The sequence below is a fragment of the Cuculus canorus genome, chromosome 6 (genome assembly GCF_017976375.1).
Source record: "Cuculus canorus isolate bCucCan1 chromosome 6, bCucCan1.pri, whole genome shotgun sequence".
Taxonomy (NCBI): Eukaryota; Metazoa; Chordata; class Aves; order Cuculiformes; family Cuculidae; genus Cuculus; species Cuculus canorus.
The window spans coordinates 27,272,037-27,290,442 of record NC_071406.1 but is presented as its reverse complement, the minus strand read 5'-3'; the positions used below and the strand labels follow the sequence as shown (position 1 = coordinate 27,290,442).

At 41.4% G+C, this 18,406-nt stretch overlaps 1 protein-coding gene across 18 annotated transcripts in view; it reads right to left on the bottom strand.

The window, feature by feature from the left end:
- Positions 1 to 16,951, bottom strand: part of ABI2 (abl interactor 2) — a 68,468-nt gene extending 51,517 nt beyond the window's left edge. For all 18 annotated transcript variants that reach the window (XM_054069993.1, XM_054069996.1, XM_054070000.1 and 15 more), the window contains exon 1: positions 16,798 to 16,951. In XM_054069993.1, the coding sequence (XP_053925968.1) occupies positions 16,798 to 16,914 (117 nt within the window). In that variant the 5' untranslated portion in view covers positions 16,915 to 16,951. The remainder of the gene's footprint in view (positions 1 to 16,797) is intronic.
- Between the last annotated feature and the right edge of the window lie 1,455 nt (positions 16,952 to 18,406).

The following is an 18,406-nucleotide window of genomic DNA, read 5'->3' as shown; positions in this document are numbered from 1 at the left end:
TTCTAGTTAACTAGACTCAAACTTGGTTATGCTGCTACAACTTAAGAACCTCAGAAAATAAGCAGAAAAAAATACTTTTCTGCAGGTATTGTAATTAGTAGTTATTCTTTTTTTCCCAGTTTAATCAGCAGTTTTGGACCATTTACTTCAAAATCAGAAGTAAACCTTCTGACAACTGCATGTAGCTCAAGAATGGAAAGCAAAGTCACTATATTCAACCTGCACCACATAACATAACACCACAGCAGCAAGTTTTCTGTAATTATTTCCAGCAAGATCTGCACTTTACACATACATTTTCCTAAGCAAGGCCTACTTTCACACTAATTGGAGTGCTTCTTGCCCAGAAAGAGACTATTCTATGCCAGTGGTATCTCAATTTTTTAAAGCAGCATGGGGATATTTTACATGCATAAAAGTATGTACATTTAATCACCTATATAAAATACAGTGCAACTGTAATACACTCATCTCCACACTATGTAAATACCATTTCTTTCTGCAAATTAGCTAATTACTTCTTTTAAGAAGTATAAAAGTGGCATAAAAAATAATACCCTTGATTTAAAAAATCCAACTTGGGCAAAGGTTTTCTCCACATACAGCAATTCTTCCATTCCCTAGACTGGAAAACACTACGATTGTATTGCAGGTCGCGCAGCCATTTCAAAATGTCTCTCTAGCAACATACAGAGTTTTCTGTCTGCTAAAGAAAAGCCACAACTTGAAACACAATCTGCCAGCAGTAAGGGTCTTCCTGCTTAGCTACAAAGGGCCATGGTTCAGAACATCAAGTCAGGATGAGCCTGAAGAAACAATAATTTTCTGAAAAATATTTCAGAACAGTATCAAGGATTTCATACATCAAATGTTTAAGACTGCTGTCTTAAAGCAAAGTGTTGGCATTACCTGACAGTCAAAATAATGGAACTGGACACCTCAAAAGTTTCTATAAATTCTACATGGTTGTTTTTACTCATTCACCCAAAGAAAACAGATTATGTGCCAATTACCATCTTTGAATCATGAGCACAGGTTAATAAATTTAAGTGAACATGACTGACCCTGTGAGAATAACAGGAGAGCTTCTATTTCTAAAAAGTTTGCGTTCCCTTAGTAACTCCTGTATCAACCAAAACACATTTTATTTAAAGCCATGGAACATCATTTATTTTTTTCCTCCAATCAATATTTATAGAGCAGGAAGAATTCACATGGACAGACAAGACACCATCTGTCACAGACTTCATGGTAGAAATTAAAAATGTACTGCTATTTTTCCCCTACACAGCCACACCCAGAGTAGCCCAATTAAACTTAAACTCAAAACTTTCATTAAGTAAAGCAATCTATTACTAACCTCACCTAACAAAATTCCTACTAATGAACTCTTTCAGATGCGATAGTCTTAAAAGTCCATTGTCTCAAATAGGGAAAACAATGCCTTCTTGGTATGTAACCTCAATAAGGTCACAAATATTTCAGTGGAAGAGTAACTTTAATCACACAGTTAAGAATTATTACGCTGCTCCCACAGCAGTTCTGTACTGCATTACAGGATAAGAAGCCTTACCTTTGTGTTCATATTCACCTTAATTATGACACAGAATGAGCCTCAAACTTCGCTTATTCACTCAATTTCATCAAGGTTCTTGTTCTGACACTTCTTGTGACAATGAAGAGCTCAGAATAGAAGCATTAGAGAGGTGTAAAATAAGAACATTTCAAATGCTGAATGCCTTTTCTATGTCACAAAAGGTTCTCTTGCCTCATATCCTTTAAATTTTTTTTTATTCATTCAAGTTGTCCTAACAGACTGTTACAACTGTATATTCAGCAAATTCTACTACCATCAGAAAAAAAAGGCTTTTCCCTGTACTGTAACGTTATGCACAAATGATCTTCTCGTTTGACAAGACATCTTTAAATAATATCACCTCCATACCTACGTAGCTATGGCAATACATAAAACTACCCTGGAGAGTTTCACAACATGAATGACAGAGAGGCTTTAAGACAGGGATGCCCAGAGAAAGCAAGAATTCTCAAGCTGCTTCTTAGACATGTAATTCTCTTCTTCATTTCGCAGAATGCCCCGCAAACTGCATAACCTGCAATCTTCCACCTTCCTAGACACAGGCTTTTTTGTAACACTCATCATCTTCCAGTTATCCTACTCAACAGCTTGTCCATTTAACACAGGAAATATTATACCACCCTTTCCCCCCCCCTTCACAGGATGAAACATACGCAAAAAGTTCTTGAAGGACTGTCTTCAAACACAGCCTTAAGTGCATATGAAATCTAGATCAAAATGTCCTTGAAAAGAGGCTCCTTCCACTCTGTTGGTAAACAAAAGCAATACTTACCATGATCTGTAAAGTATGAGATCTAGAGATGAAAAGCATCACATAAGAGTCATGTTATTTAAACCCAAAAGAATTAGGTAGAAGCAGCTCACTGCTCACGTTGTAATTTCATTTGTGCAAAGGCATGTAATGAAAAGAATGGCACCTGTCAGTTTAGTCAAAAAAAAAAAAAAAGAGAAAAAAAATAACACAGCTTGACAAACTAACGCAATATTTACAAAAAACTGAATAATCTTCACATTTCAATTCCCACTGCTTAACACCTCCATCTCCAACAGAACCTAAACAACAAATACCATTTTCAGAATTTTGGCTTTCAGAGCTGCCCTGGGAATTTCATTTGATATAGCATTTACCATGGGATAATGCCAAGGGGCCTTAGAACGAAGGTCAAATCAGTTCCAAAAATACCACAAGACGACTATCATTGCTCCACCTCAGAAAAAAGGAAAAAGGGGGGGGGGGGGGGAATTTTTGGTCCCCTTATCAGAAGGAGAACATAAGTCATATCCATTTAGTAACTCTGCAACAGAATCCCCAAACCAAACTTCAGATCTAGAATTAGTCTTTTATCTATAGAACATCTTTCTTCCTCAAATGATAAAACACATCACACTGCTTATAGAAAAAGACAGGTCCACAGAAACACCTACTGCTGCATCGTTATGCAGCCTCAAGGCTGGCATGGAAGAAAATGCTGCTTGGGTTTAGGTTTGGGGTTTTTTGGTATAATTAATTCAAAATTAAAAGAAAATTTCCTTAAGTATGTTTTTCATTTTTACAATGTTACACAGAAAATCTGATTGAGATTACACACTGAATATCAAAAAGTTGAGTGTGCTGCTTATAAAAGAAGCTTAATTTACTAAGAAACAATACTTGTAACCTCCAGCAGGAGCAAAGAAATCTCTCATTCTTCTCTGGATCCTTAACACTAGACACAGCTAAAGAAAACGGTAAGAAAATCTCAAGGAAGGTGAAATAGAAGGCAAATATAATAATTTGTTCATAATAAGAAAATAAGCAAAGGCGAAATCCCCTTCTTTTTACAGTACTTTTAAGAACAGCCTTTTCAGAAGACAAGTTGATAACTGGCACTATGTTCCCCACCTGGCCATTTCATGAAAAAAAATCTTTTTTATAAATGTATAAATTGTTAAATACTTTAAACCTCAGCCTTAATTATCCATCTGTTGATCAAGTGAGACAAAACATAAGAGGCTGTCTTGCATAACACATGCAGTTTATAAACCTTACTTAAATGAGGGGTCTTAATATGCTCCAAATGCTTACAATAGATTCATTACAATGAAAATTTTTGTTTTCAAGAATGTCTTCATTACCTATACAAATGAGAAAAACAAAAGCTATACTTTTATCCCTCTCTCTTGCTCCAGTCATCGCAACTGAAGCAAGCCCTATTGTGTATTATATATCAAATAAAATTATTAAAATAAATTTATAGACCTCATATGTATTTATAAAAAAAACCTAAAATTTACGCTTTAATCAGATCACCACATGGTAATGGTTTACAATAGTTCTATTAACTCCTCTGAACAAGTGGTTATAGAAGTATCCTCAGTTTGGAGATGGTTTAGTCAGACAACTATAACAGATACTCAAGAGTCCACAGATAACTTTTTACCTTCTATTGTCCACACTGACTGATTTATGCAGAAACACATACAGTCAGAAAGAAGTTCTTTCTTTCGGGAAAGGACTGCTCTTATGACAGCACATTGAGAGCCTGATAAAAAAGGCTGCAAAAACAACATCCTTCCTAGTTTAGGCTGACCACACACTACTTTCTCATACAGAGATTGCTCCTCAGAGCTTCTGTATGCTCAATCATTCTTCCCCTTCTGGGAGAGAGTATCATTTTCCTAAGGACATGAAGACAAACAGGCCTAAATCTTTGAAGATAATTTGATATCACCAACAGCTGGACAAAGTGAGAAAACTGAGAAGCGTATCAGAAAACACTGCAGATTGACTTATCGTAACTAACAAATGTAACACCACAGTTTTATACTTCTCTACAACTCCATCCATTCCAGTTGTCTAGTTACTAGCCATAGTGGGGAAACTCAATTAATTTCACCAGCACCATTTCAGCATTTACGTATATACTCCACCACATAAACACCTTAAGTCCTCTTTCCCTCAAATGAAATTTATCTTACTAGACATGAGGAACTTGACACATTAATTCCCACTCCTTGGAAGGCCAAGCCAACACCCATCTGTGCAGTAAGCACTTCAAAGGATATAAGCTCTAAAACTATGATATTAAACACAAGCAATATCCTCAATCCTCCATTGAAATAGATTACAGTGGACAATACAAAACACTTCATGTAATGGGCATAAGACTCCATCATGGACAAATTAAGAACAAATGCAAAGCAAAATATTTTTTTAGAATACCATTAAATCCTGAGTCTTAACTCACAGAAAAATTCCACAGATTATGGGAAGTAGCATTATCCATAAAATTAAATCTAGTACCTGTGTACTTCACCCAAGAAAAGAAGAAAACCAGTGCACACAGTTCATACTCTTCACAACTTTATTTGCACAGTCTTATAAATTATAACTTCTCTGTCAAAAATAGCAGTCCCTTTTCTGAGGTTCTGCTCATACAAGCATTTTTCAGTCTTCCTGACATCTTTCACCACCTCAGCCTCCTATTTTGCTGTTAGCAGTGCAGGGGATAAGAGGCTGGCTTTTGTTTTTACTATTTCTCATTTTAGATTTATTTATGAATCATGAAAATTACTGTAAGCCTTCAATAATGGTGTGGTATCTTCAGTATTCTGTCATATAAAAAGGTTTTCCTCCTTTCAGCTAAATACTTAGTGCTTTTGACCTCACACACTCTCCAGACAGATAAACGTTAACTGATTCAAGACATCCATTTAATTTGGGTACATATCTATATTTCCCACAAGTTGCAGCAAAACCTGTGGTTTTTATCCAATAAAAAAAAAAGTATGTAGACATCAAACTTCTGCACTCTGCAGCAAACATTCTGCCTCATATAAAACTATAAACACGCTCCACTTCTCATGCCAATTTACAAACTTATCACTTAGTTAAAAAATTAGTGAATTACAAACTTTGCAATATCTAACACCTCCCAAACTTAGTTTAAAAGGTGACTTCTTGAAATAATTGGGAATTTCCACTATATACATATATGTTTCCAGTAAACACATGCTATTTAATAATAATTATTAAAGCAAATCAAGACAAATTAATGCACTTCGAATTCATACTAGACTACCGAGTAATAAATGGCTTTGTAATTCTGTTTGTTAAACAGACAACGTTTTCTCTTTGAAAAGAGATCAGACTCAAAAACACCATTTCAGCTATGTTTATATATCCCTATCCGGTAAGAACAGCGGTACCAAGAACGGACTTTCATTGTTCTACAAGACAGACTATACAGAAAGACAAGCACTAACACTGCTTTCAGAAGTCACGTATTACCTAAAGGTTATATGACATGACTTTTTCGTGTTTAACAACTGTCTGCCCCTAACACAGTTTTCGTGGGGTGGGGGAGCAAAACCAACACCTGACATTTTCACTATTAACCTTCAGGCCCAAAGAGCAGCACAGCTACTGCACAAAAGCTTGAAATAACCAAGGCTCATAGCCAGTATCTGGAAGAACTTCTCTCTTATCTTAGAACAGTCAATATAACAGCTCACTGCTCTTGGGAAGGACAGCCCCACTCCTTCCCTATTTCATTTCCCCCGCCTCCCTTGCATCAAACTCCCACCATCACTGAGCAAAGGCAACAAAGCTTTTCTTGTCCCAGTTAGTTTTATGTTGGTTAAGCTAACTGAACTGGCTTACAAGCAATTAGGTAAGTGCTGGTCCCAGGACAAGGATACAGGTAGAACTAGAAGCAGAAAGATGTTAGACCAGCTCAGCAATCTTGCCCCTGAACAGCACCAAAGCCTAATACTTGCAGCTTTTGACAGCCACTGCTTTATTTCCAGACACCTTCTATTCCAAAGATTTCTAGGTGAGTAACAGAAGAATTTATGCACTTAGCAATTTTAAATGCAAGTTTTTAAATGTACAAAACCAGTGTTTTTCAGGATGGTCCAGCAGGCAGCCCATTCCACCACAACACTTCAATACCAGACAAGCCTGCTAGGGCAGGCCTTCATAAATCCCAATCTGAATGTCACTTAGTATTCCTGCACCCAGCACAAAATCTAGAGCCACTGCCAGAGCCAGTTGGTAATGCGCTGAACACAGAGAAAATTGCTATCTGCCCTCCATTGCTGGAAAGATTGAGGCAGTCTTCTAGTACACTCAATCCCCTCAGAGAAACTTTATATTTAACACCAACAAGCAAGTAAATAGGTTTGTCAAACCTACATCTCATATGACACTCAAAAGTGAAAATTCCTAATTTTTATTCCACATAGCTACGATACAAAGATTTTCTTCAACTCTAATATTCAAATTTAAACCACTTTTTTTTCCTTCCTTGAAGCCAGTGAACCCGTTTAGATTAACAGTAAACCCCAAAATCTCACAGAAATTCTTGCAAGATTTATACTAATCCTCTACCAAAAAGAATAATCACACAATCACAGAATAGCTTAGGTTGGAAAAGACTTTTAAGATCATCAAGTCAAATCGTTAACTCTGCCAAGTGCACCACTAATCCACGTCCTCAAGCACCACATCTGCATGTCACCTCCAGGGATGGTGACTCAACCACCTCCCTGGGCAGCCTGGTTTCAGGGCTTGATAAACCTTTCTGTGAAGAAATTTTTCTTAATATCCAATCTGAACCTCTCCTGGTGCAACTTGAGGCCATTTCCTCTCATCCTATCACTCACTAGTTGGGAGAAGACACCAATACCAACCTCGCTACAACCTCCTTTCAACCAGTTGCAGAGAGCAATAAGGTCTCCCCTAGTCTCCTCTTCTCCAGGCTAAACAGCCCCAGTTTCCCCAGCCACTCCTCATAACACTTGTTCTCCAGACCTTTCACCAACTTCACTGCTCTTCTCTGCACATGCCACAGCACCTCTGTGTCTTTCTTATACTGAGGGGCCCAAAACTGAACACAGCATTCAAGGTGCAGCCTCACCAGCACCAAGTACAGAGGGACAATTACTTCCCTACCCTTGCTGGCCACACTATTTACGTTACACACCAGGAAGCTTTTGGCTGCCTTGGCCACCTGAGCACACTGCTGACTCATGTTCAGCCAGCTGTCAACCAGCACCCCAGGTCCTTTTCCAGTGAGCAGCTTTCCAGCCCCTCTTCTCCAAGCCTATAGCATTGTATGCCATTGTTGTGTCCCAAGTGCAGGACCTGTACTCGCCCTTGTTAAGCCCCATACAGCTGGCCTCAGCCCATGGATCCAGCCCATCCAGATCCCTTCAGAGAACCTTCCTGCCCTTGAGCAGACCAACACTCCTGCCCAACCTGGTGTTGTTTGCAAATTTACTGAGGGTGCACTTGACCTCCTTGTCCAGATCATTGATAACGATATTAAAGAGGACTGGCCTCATCACTGAGCTTTGGGGAACACCACTTGTGACCAGCCTCCAACTGGATTTAACTCCATTCACCACAACTCTTTGGGCCTGGCCATCCAGCCAGTTTTTAACCCAGCCAAGCATGCACCCACCATGACATGAGCAGCAAGTTTTTCCAGGAGAATGCTGTGGGAATCTGTATCAAAGGCTTCACTAAAGTCTAGATACATAACATCCACAGCCTTTCCCTCATCCACTAAGCAGGTCATCTGGTCATAGAAGAGGATCAGGTTCGTTAAGTAGAACCTGCCTTTCATAAACCCAGGCTGACTGGGCCTGAGCCCCCGGTTGTCCTGCACGTAATATGTGATGGCATTCAAGATGTTCTGTTCCATAACCCTCCCCTGCTTTGTAATGATACTTATCAACCTCCCAATGATTTGCCCATAAAACATCAAAACTCAGGATCTTCAGCTTGTTTTATCATTTATTTCTGACAGAAATCAAAAATATGACAGATAGTAACAAAATCATAAGAAAACGGTAGCTCATAGTTTCTCTGAGGCTTGTCTATTTGTTCCTGTAAATATCAGTTTGAAAACTGAAAAGAATCATTTTGATAATGACAGCATGCAGGTTGAAATAAGCATCTTCAAACAAGAGCATCTCAGGCTTCCCTAAAATCTGTTGATAGTATCAGCTAAAATAGCAATTAAATAGCCATGATCTGATCTGCTAAGAGTATAGTTTTAAAAACTTTATATGATCCATAGCATAAATCAGTTTTGACAAATCAGCAACTAGCTCAAATATAGTCAAAAGACTCCAAAGTTATTCCCAAGAATTTTGACACAGTTCACATACATTAAAGCAGTAAAGTCCACCACAAAGTTACAAAATACCCTAAAAAAAAAAACATTCGCAGTCCTTAAGCTCAAGGAAAAATAATCAATTTGAGAGTTCATTACAAAACTAGCCTCAGCTGCATGTATAACCAACATATATAGGCTACTAAAACTCTAAAGCAAATATTTGTTCCTCACCCTGCAATTCACTGAGTATAGAACAACCTCATCAAGATAACAATAAAACGAGCACTTATATTTCAAACTGAAAGATTATTAAGGATATATATTATAATGACATCTACTGGGAAATAAACTATAGGAAAAGTGAAGAGCATAGAGACAGTCTGGAGTTCAGAGCATATTTGTTGTACTTCAGAAACAGAAAATTCAGATTTCTCACCAAAATAGGCACAAGTCATCTACAAGACTGTATTCGTTCATTCACTTTGAGAAAAAATTGCCAACCTAACCTGTGAAAAACCTGAAAAGAGGAAATGCAACTAAATTCCATGTGCTGTGATTACATGCTTCACTTACTGACATGCAGCTTTGCTTCATAAAGAGGAGACCTTATTGCTCTCGAGAACCACCTAAAAGGAGGTTGCAGAGAGGTGGGTGTTGGTCTCTTCGCCCAAGTGACAGGTGATAGGACAAGAGGGAATGGCCTCAAGTTGCGCCAGGAGAAGTTTAGCTTGGACATTAGGAAAACTTTCTTCACAAAAACGGTTATCAAGCACTGGAACAGGCTGCTCAGGGAGGTGGTTGAGTCACCATCCCTGGAGGTGTTTAAAAGGCAGGTAGAAGAGGTGCTTGGGGACACAATTTAGTAGTAGACAGGTATGGTTGGAAGTGACGATCTCCAAGGCCTTTTCCAACCTAATGATTCTATGATTCTGAGTAGCCTGATGACTAAAGTTGCAAGTACCAGTAACCAACAAAACTTACAGAACTTTGATTACTAAGCAAGAGGTTAATTTCAGGTGCACAATTAAGTGTGAAAACATAATATTTGAAAACAAAATCCAAGAAAAATGGGCCAGCTAAGTCTAGACCTAGAGTCTCTGAAAATGTGCTGCAAAACATCTTAAATCAATGTTTTCTTCTGCAATAAAATATTCTGCTGAACATAACAGAGTAAGATTTCACTTGCTTAAAGCACTGACTAGAGAAGCTCTTGCCTCACATGGTGCACCACAGTGGTACACCACTTCCTGCCTTAAAAGCTACAGCACCAAGCCACAAAGATTAATGACTGCAAATGCAAGCAAAACATGAGCACCAGACAATAAATTTTAGAGAGCTTATTAACTGGAGGAAAAAGAAGCTTGTTACTCTGAATTACAGACCAATATTATTCAGTAACCACTATCTGAAAATAAACTATAGAAGGGAACAACTAGACTGTCACTCGTAACTAAAATTTAGGGTTAGAACACTTAGTTTATATTAGCACCTTGCATATTTAAAAACTTAATTTTCATACTTATACATGCAGTATTACCACCAGCAACTCTCATTATCACTAATAAAATGGCTCATGCTATGTCTACATCCACTCAATATAGAATCAATCCAACTCTTCCTGAACTCCAGGTTGAACTTATGACATTGTTAAATGCATTAATTTAGCTTTCCTGGCAAAACACAGAATAGTTAATGTGAAGGAAAAGTAGATTGGTTGAGCGATAAATACCAACTTTACCAGCTACATTGACTGACTTAAAAGGAAACAGACAAGATGGTCCTATACCTAGATTATGCTTGATAATGTATTTAAGACAGAGGAAAAACTACTGCAAAGCTGCTGTGAGAGAAAGGAGTGAGAAAAATGTGGGAGAAACAACCCTGAAGACATCAAGGTCATAGAAGGAGGAGGGGGAGGAAGTCCTCCAGGAGCCAGAGCAGAAATTCACCTGCAGGCCATGGAGAAGACTATGGTGACACAGGTTGTCTCCCTGAAGCCGAGAGAAGACCAATATGGAACAGACACCCACCTGCTGCAGGAGAAGCCCATGATGCAGCAGGGCGATTTGCCCTGAAAGAAGCTGCAGCCCATGTAGAGCCCACACCAAGTAGGCTCCTGGCAGGAGCTGTGGCCTATTGAAAGGGGTTCACGCAGAAGCAGGTTTTCCAGCAAGAACTATTGCTTGTGGAAGACCCATGCTGAAGTAGTCTGTTCCTTCAGGACTGTCCCTGCTGGGAAGGACCCACGCTGTCACGGTTCTGGAAGAACTGCAGCCTGTGGGAAGAACCTGCGATGGAGCACTTTTTGAAGGACTCTGTCCCATGGGAGGGACACCATGCTGGGGAAGGGGAAGAGTGTGAGGAGGACTGAGCATCAGAGACTAAGTGTTATGAACTGACTGCAACCTCTATTCCCCATCCCCCTGCACCACTCAGGAAGAGGAGGTTGAAGTGTTGTGAACAAAGGAGTGAAGTCAAGCCTGGGAAGAAGAGACGGGGGAGAAATGGTTTTGGTTCTGACTATCCTACTCTATTTCTAATAAATTAAGTAAATAATTATAAATTAACACACTATTATGAATTAAATTAATATTCCCCAAGTCAAGTCTGTTTTGCCCATGACAGTAATCAGTGAGTGATGCCCCTGTCCTTATCTCAACTCACTAGGTTGTTGGGTTCTTTTTCTTACTTTCTCTCATTGTTCTCCTTGAGGATGGAGTGAGAAAGCAGGTTGGTGGGCACTTGGCAGACAGTCAAGGTTAACCCACCTACAGCATACTATTACAACTTTAAAATTGCACAGGTTTTATGAAGTCCTACCACAGCTTGGCGGCAGACCAGCTACACCAGTGTATTCATCCACTGCACTAAGGAGTAAGATACTATAGCATATTGTTCATATATACATTGTTGCTGTTTTACTAGTTTCGTACTATTTTAAAATAATTCAACTTGTCAGCATCTTCCTGAAATTCTGGACTAATATTCACTGGAACTAATCAATATCCACTTTCATGCCTGCAGAACAAGCATTCCATCAATGGTAAGCTTAATCACCTCTTCACTGGAGCTGGATTATGAAAGAAACAGGCTTAAGGAGCAGAAGGGTTGAAAACAACTTTTCTCCAATATTCACATTTCTGATGGTTAAGTAGATTCTACAAATCTAACTCAGTTGCCTTTGTAAACATGATATCATTCTTCAGTAAAGAGAGCAGAGATCTTTCTTGAACTTGATTTTAAACCATAATACCTGCAATTCCCAATATACATACACAAGTTATATATCGGCACCAGTCTTTACAAGCAACTCCACAGAACTTTCACATTGCATTACTAAAGCTGTAACCAACAAGTTATTATTTGTAAAGGACTACCATTTCTGTAATCTAAAACTAGTATGCTAATAGATACCTCATTCTATTGCTCAGCCTACTGGAAGATACTTCCAAATCTACAGCTATTTGATTTTGCTTAAAAGGTCTAAAAACAACTATTAAGCTCATCAATCTATGGACTGTAGTAAAATTACTGAGAAACAAGTAGTTTTATTTAAATAAACACAAAGGTGAAAACTACCTGCAGGAGCTGAAAGACGGTACTTCTAATAACCAGAAGGATGGAGTATTAAGAATAAGAATAAAAATCCCTTCCCACCCTTCCCCTCTCCAGAAGGCTCTTTCTCTATATAAAACGCAATACAGTCATGGCAACCCGAAGACTATGAAAAGAGGCTCACTCTTCCTTTTCAGTCTCTAGACCTAACAAGTAGAACATAAAAATCTCAAAAAACTAAGAAATACAGAGCCTTTTTTGAGAATCTGGACAACACAGCACAGAGAAATCCTACGCTCCTTCTGAAAGCTGAGCAGGGCACAGAGGCTTGGCTTTTTACTCAGTTCTGCATGCTAACTTTGGTGGCAGGTTTTCCCCCCAACCCCAAATCTGTTCCAGATTTGGCTGAAATGCCTACATCTGGTAATTTTTTCTGACTCTTTCAATGAGTTAACAGACACAAGCATTCAGTTACTCTATAAAGCTCCATGCACAGCACAAAATGAAAAGTTGATTTTTTAAAAGAGCAATGATCATGAGAAACAAAAAAAGATTATTCCAGAATAGATTTATACAAGGCAAGCTCAAAGAAAGTAGATAGGCCAAGATAGGGTTGCAATTTCTGTTTGCATACCAGTAAAAACACCTGCAAATTGCGTAATTGCTTGGTTTTGCTACTTACACCATCATAACTAAAAATTTCCTTTAGGATACTCCTGAACAAAAATAAAGCAGGAATACGAAAATGTTGTAAACGCAGCGCACTATCCAGTATAACTATTCTTTGCTTTTTTTATGAAAGACACAGAAAAATCACTGCAGACTGCAAATAATTTTTTTTACAATATCAAGTACATGAGATAATCAAATTTTATAGAATTGTTCTGTTGCACCACTTAGACTGAGACTGAACTTGGAACCAGCGGACATGGCACTAGTGCATAAAGCACTGAACGGACAGTATAAAATTTAACCTGTGACTGACATTGTGCCACATACCACAAAATCTTCCTTCTAAATAAAAATCTTCCCCTTCTCTATAAGTAGTAAGATGTACAAATAACTGTATGATTTCCCCAAGTTTTTAGAAGAGTAAGGCCTTTTTGACAAGTATTTGATTTCTGTAGGAACATAAGCAGATTGCAGTTCTGCATTTATGCTTAAAATTGAATTATCATCATTATTATTATTAAAAATAGAATCATAATCACATAAAACCTATTAAACTAATTGCTGCAGTATACAAATTGAAACTGTACTTTAAGCTTTTCTTCTACTAATTCATTTTCCTATTCAATGGAGTAGTGTCTCTTGAAAAATACATCACCTTACTAGGTAATAATTTGGCTGGAGGGCTGGGAGACCGACTGACTTACATGGTGGGAAAATTTAAAAAGTACAACCACTGGTGAAGAAAAATGAATGAAAAAACTTCTTGCCTAAAGAGTAGTCTCTCGTCTTTCAGTGCTGCAGGTCCACCTATTGCGAATTTGCTGCATTTCCTATAATTTTCCACAAAATTTTAAGCTGATGAGCTCCGACGTACTACTGTATCACAAAATCAAGGGAAGGATAACAATTTCTGTGATTTTCCCCCTTGCTAGAGTAATGGAGCTCACCAAGTATCCATCATAATTTGGATAAACACTAACAAAATTTTAAACAATGGATTTTTCATTTCATAAGCAGAAGGCAAATGAGCTGCACTCACTACAATTCTACTACTATAAGCTAGCAATTTCGACATGTAAGAGATTACAGTTTCGATTATTTTGAAGTTGCTATGATGCTACTACAGGGGGAAGGAGAAAAAACTCACGTCCACCTTAGCAATGAACCTCAAATTCTCTATTAAACTGATCTACGCTTCCAGTGACTTTTGCAATAATTTTTGTACTTGGTAAGAAAACCTTAAAGCACCAACTGGTACAAAAAGAAAAGGGAGTGGCTTGTACACCAACAAATGCAGGCCAATGTAATGTCTTCAATACCCTCATCACCACACTGCCTATCATCCTGCAGATAAAGCTCAGATCTCAGTGGCATTCTGAGCCTCCTCTAGGAGATCTCAAGAATATCCACACCAAAGCCTTCTGTCAACAGTGACACACCAAAGGATTGCAGTAAAATTAGTTCATCTTCACTACACGACTCTCTGGACAATTACTCTTCCACACATTTCTGAGCAGTCACAAGCCCATCTTTGCCACAAAATCCAAGGCTACTCTTTTGAATGTAATTTGGACTTAACTGGACATAAAAGCTTTAGAATAATAATTACTATTAGAAGCAAAATCACCAATATCCAACTAACTGAAAGTTCATTTACCTTTTCCTGCTCTTGCAGAGAAGAAAATATCAGCTTTGCATAGAGATCCTGGGCAGGACTTTGTATAGCTCTGGTACCACAAAGGTGGGATGGGTTTTCCAACAGATTTCTTTCTAGGACACTCACATCACTAAATCCAGAATCCACTCACGCTGGACCTCTTTCTCTACAATAATCTCACTCTTTGGTCTCTCAGCCAATTCCAAGGGCCAATGCATATCACGTGGCTGATGACCTCCATTCCCCACTTGTTTAAAATTTAAACATGTTCAAGCTGTGACCCACAACGCACCTCATAGTCAACATTCCCAACCCAATTCCATTCTTTCATTCACAACTCCCGCTTAGAGCTCTCTGTCATCATGATGCTTGGATAAATTGCCAACAGTAGGGGTGTTGCTGTTTGGTGGCCAGGATCCATCAGGCTGACCAAGACTGCCTCATTCTTTTCCTTCACTCACCATCTGTCTGCGTCCATTTCCTATTATCTTAAGACTGTCCTTGTGGACCGTATGCTCTCTGGGGCAGTAACCATCTTTTTTTTGTTCTCTATTTATTCAAAACAGTATGGAGTCCTCTGTAGTTTTTTTAAAACAATAGAAGCAGAGCTGCTCAACACAGATTGCATAAACTTCAGTTTGCATGAACACAAAACAGGTCAGAGAAAGAACAAAAAAAACCCAAACTACATCCAGTTATTCCTTCCAAGACTTCTCTCCCCTGTATTCCAGAAAGATCAGTTTCTCAGTTTTCAAAAAAGCATATATTTAAATACATGTATGTCAGGCTATGACTGTAAGAATCATTTCAATGTATTTCTCTTAAAGAACTTAAGTCACTCTAATTCAACATAAGAACAGTTGTTACATAATGAAATATATCTATATAATTTCACTGTAATTGATATGTTTTGTAAATGACCCAAAACATGCAAAGTCTTCCCTCTGAAGGACAGCTAGCTGGTCACTCAACAATTGAAAAGAAACACTCAGAGCTTTCTCACAGGGATATTTTAAGTATTCTGTGTCACTGGTTAATATTCTCTCTCTCGTTTTCATCAACAGAACCATCTCACCACAGATCTCTCCCTGCTTGCTCTCTGGAAACACACAAGCAGTCTCCACTTACAGGACTGAAAGCAAAAATAAATCTTGCATCCTCTGTACTTATCTCAACATTGACACCACAAACTCAAGTCCCCCTCCTCTCTTTCCTAGACACTCAAACCCTTCTTAGTGATGACCCACACTAACAAGAGTCCTATCCTTTTGTTTGTTTGTTTTAGGGGGAACTCCATTTTGCCTCTCTTCCTAATAAAAAGAGAAAGAAAGGAGAAGAAAAAAAAAAAAAGTACTGACACCAGCCCGGCTTCAGAGTGGTCACCACAAAAATCACACGCTGCGGTAGCACCCTGCGCTCCATGTCTACCCCCTAATTCCACACCATCTCTAACACATCGGGCTTTCATCCAGCACCCACCACTCGGTAGGTGCCCATCCTATTGGATACCGCAGTCCTGCTTGGGAAGGGAAAGGCAAACTGGCAGGCATATCCCAACCAAACCGTGTCATCGTGCTCTGCATTAACGGGCGCAAACACCGGATTCACAGGAGCCTCGTGTCTCCTCGGTTTAACGCATCAGCTCCGCTCTGTCAGCAAAGGAGAGCGCGAGGTGGGAAAGGAACGAAAAGGAGAGACAGAGACAGAATCTGAAATGAGCGCAGGCACGCTCGGGAGGTGGAAGGAATTTAATTCAGAAATCAATTAAATATTTAGACGCCTCGTCACGCCGGGGCACCTCGCTCTGTAGCGAACCCTCCACCGCGCAGGCTGCGGCGGCCGCCGGGCTCCCTCCCTTCACCGGGGCACTGGCACCGGGTGGGGAGATGGCCCCGTGGAAACGGCGGTGGAGGAGAGGAGGAGAGGGAGGGAGGGAGGGGAAAGGGGGGAGAGGAGGGAGGGAAAGGGGGAGAGGGAATGAGGGAGGGAAGGAAAGGGGGAGAGGGAAGGAGAGGGAAAGGAGGAGCGGGAGGGAGAGAGAAACCGTTCAAGCGCAGTGAGGGGAGAAACCGTTAGGCAGGGGGCCGTTAGCAGGGGGTATCGGACCGCTGGGAGGTTGGCGCGAGGCGGGGGGACCGTGAGGGGTGTGAGGGGAGGGGGCGCGAGGCGGGGGGGTGGACGCCCGTCAGCCCGCGCCCCGCCCCGCGCACCTGGATGTAGTTGGTCTCGCAGTACTCGGCCACCCGCTCCAGGTTCGTGTAGCTGTCGAACAGGGCCCGGCGCCCCCCCGGGATCTCCTCCTCCAGCAGCATCTGCAGCTCCGCCATCTTCACATCCTCTCACCCCGTCCGTCCGTCTGTCCGTCCCTCCCCCTCGCCCCCCTCCCACCCTCCGCCCACCTCCGCGCGCGCTCGCGCTCGCACCCCCACCCCCCCCACCCCCCGGCGCTGCCCGGGCCCGGCCTCGCGCCGCGGGCAGGGAGCGCGCGCACACACCACCACCCCCCCCTCCGCTGCCGGGGCGGTGCGAGGCCGGGACACGCCCCCCCGCGCGCCACGCCCACTTCCGGTCCGGCGCGCGTGAGTCCTGCGCTAAGCCCGAGTGGCGGGGAGGGAGTGGGAGCGCTGAGCTTATTCCCCAATGCCTCCAAGGGCCAGCGCCAAGCTTAGCGCCTGCTTGCCTTGTAGGCAGCCCTGGCATTGCTTTGCATTCGTTTACTCAACGGCCTTCTGCTGGTAGTGCTCTCCTGAGAGCGCAGGTCCAGCGCCGCAGCTGCTGATCTCACGGCAAGCTTTGTCTTCAAACGGTGTGAGCGAGAGTCTGACCCTCGCGGCTTTGGTGTAGCCCCTGCTCAGCTCTTCTGATGGGCGGAGGAAGAACAAAGTGTTTCTTTGGTGTAGGCTCTGTCTGAAGAGCTGCTTGAGGGTAGGGAGACTCCGCAAAGGGATCTGAACAGGCTGGACTGGGGGGCTGAGACCAGTGGCATGAGGTTTAACAAGACCAAATGCCGGGAACTGCACTGGGGGCACAACAACCCCATGCAGTGCTACAGACTGGGGGAAGAGTGGCTAGAAAGCTGCCTGGAGGAGAAGGACCTGGGGGTGTTGATTGACAGTGACTGAACATGAGCCAGCAGTGTGCCCAGGTGGCCAAGAAGGCCAGTGGCATCTTGGCTTGTATCAGAAACAGCATGGCCAGCAGGGCCAAGGAGGTTATTCTGCCTCTGGACTTGCCACTGGTGAGACCGCACCTTGAGTACTGTGTTCAGTTCTGGGCCCCTCACCACAAGAAGGATGTTGAGGCTCTGGAGCGTGTCCAGAGAAGAGCAACAAAGCTGGTGAGGGGCTGGAGAATGAGCCTTATGAGGAGCAGCTGAGGGAACTGGGGCTGGTTAGCCTTGAGAAGAGCAGGCTGAGGGGAGACCTTATTGCTCTCTACAACTACCTGAGAGGAGGTTATAGAGGTGTGGCTGCTGGCCTTTTCTCCCAAGTGACAGGAGACCGGACAAGGGGGAATGGCCTCAAACTCTGCCAGGGCAGGTTCAGACTGGATATCAGGAAAAAAATTTTCACTGAAATGGCCATCGAGCACTGGCAGAGGCTGCACAAGGAGGGGGTGGAGTCCCCATCCCTGGAGGTGCTTAAAAGACGGGTAGATGAGGTGCTCAAGGACGTAGTTTAGTGGCAGACAGGAATGGTTGGACTCGATACAAGAGGTCTTTTCCAACCTAGTGATTCTATGATTCTATTGAACGGAGGCTAGAGGAAGGGTAAATTCTCAGCTGCCAAGGAGTCAGCTTTTCAGCTTTAATAGCGAAGT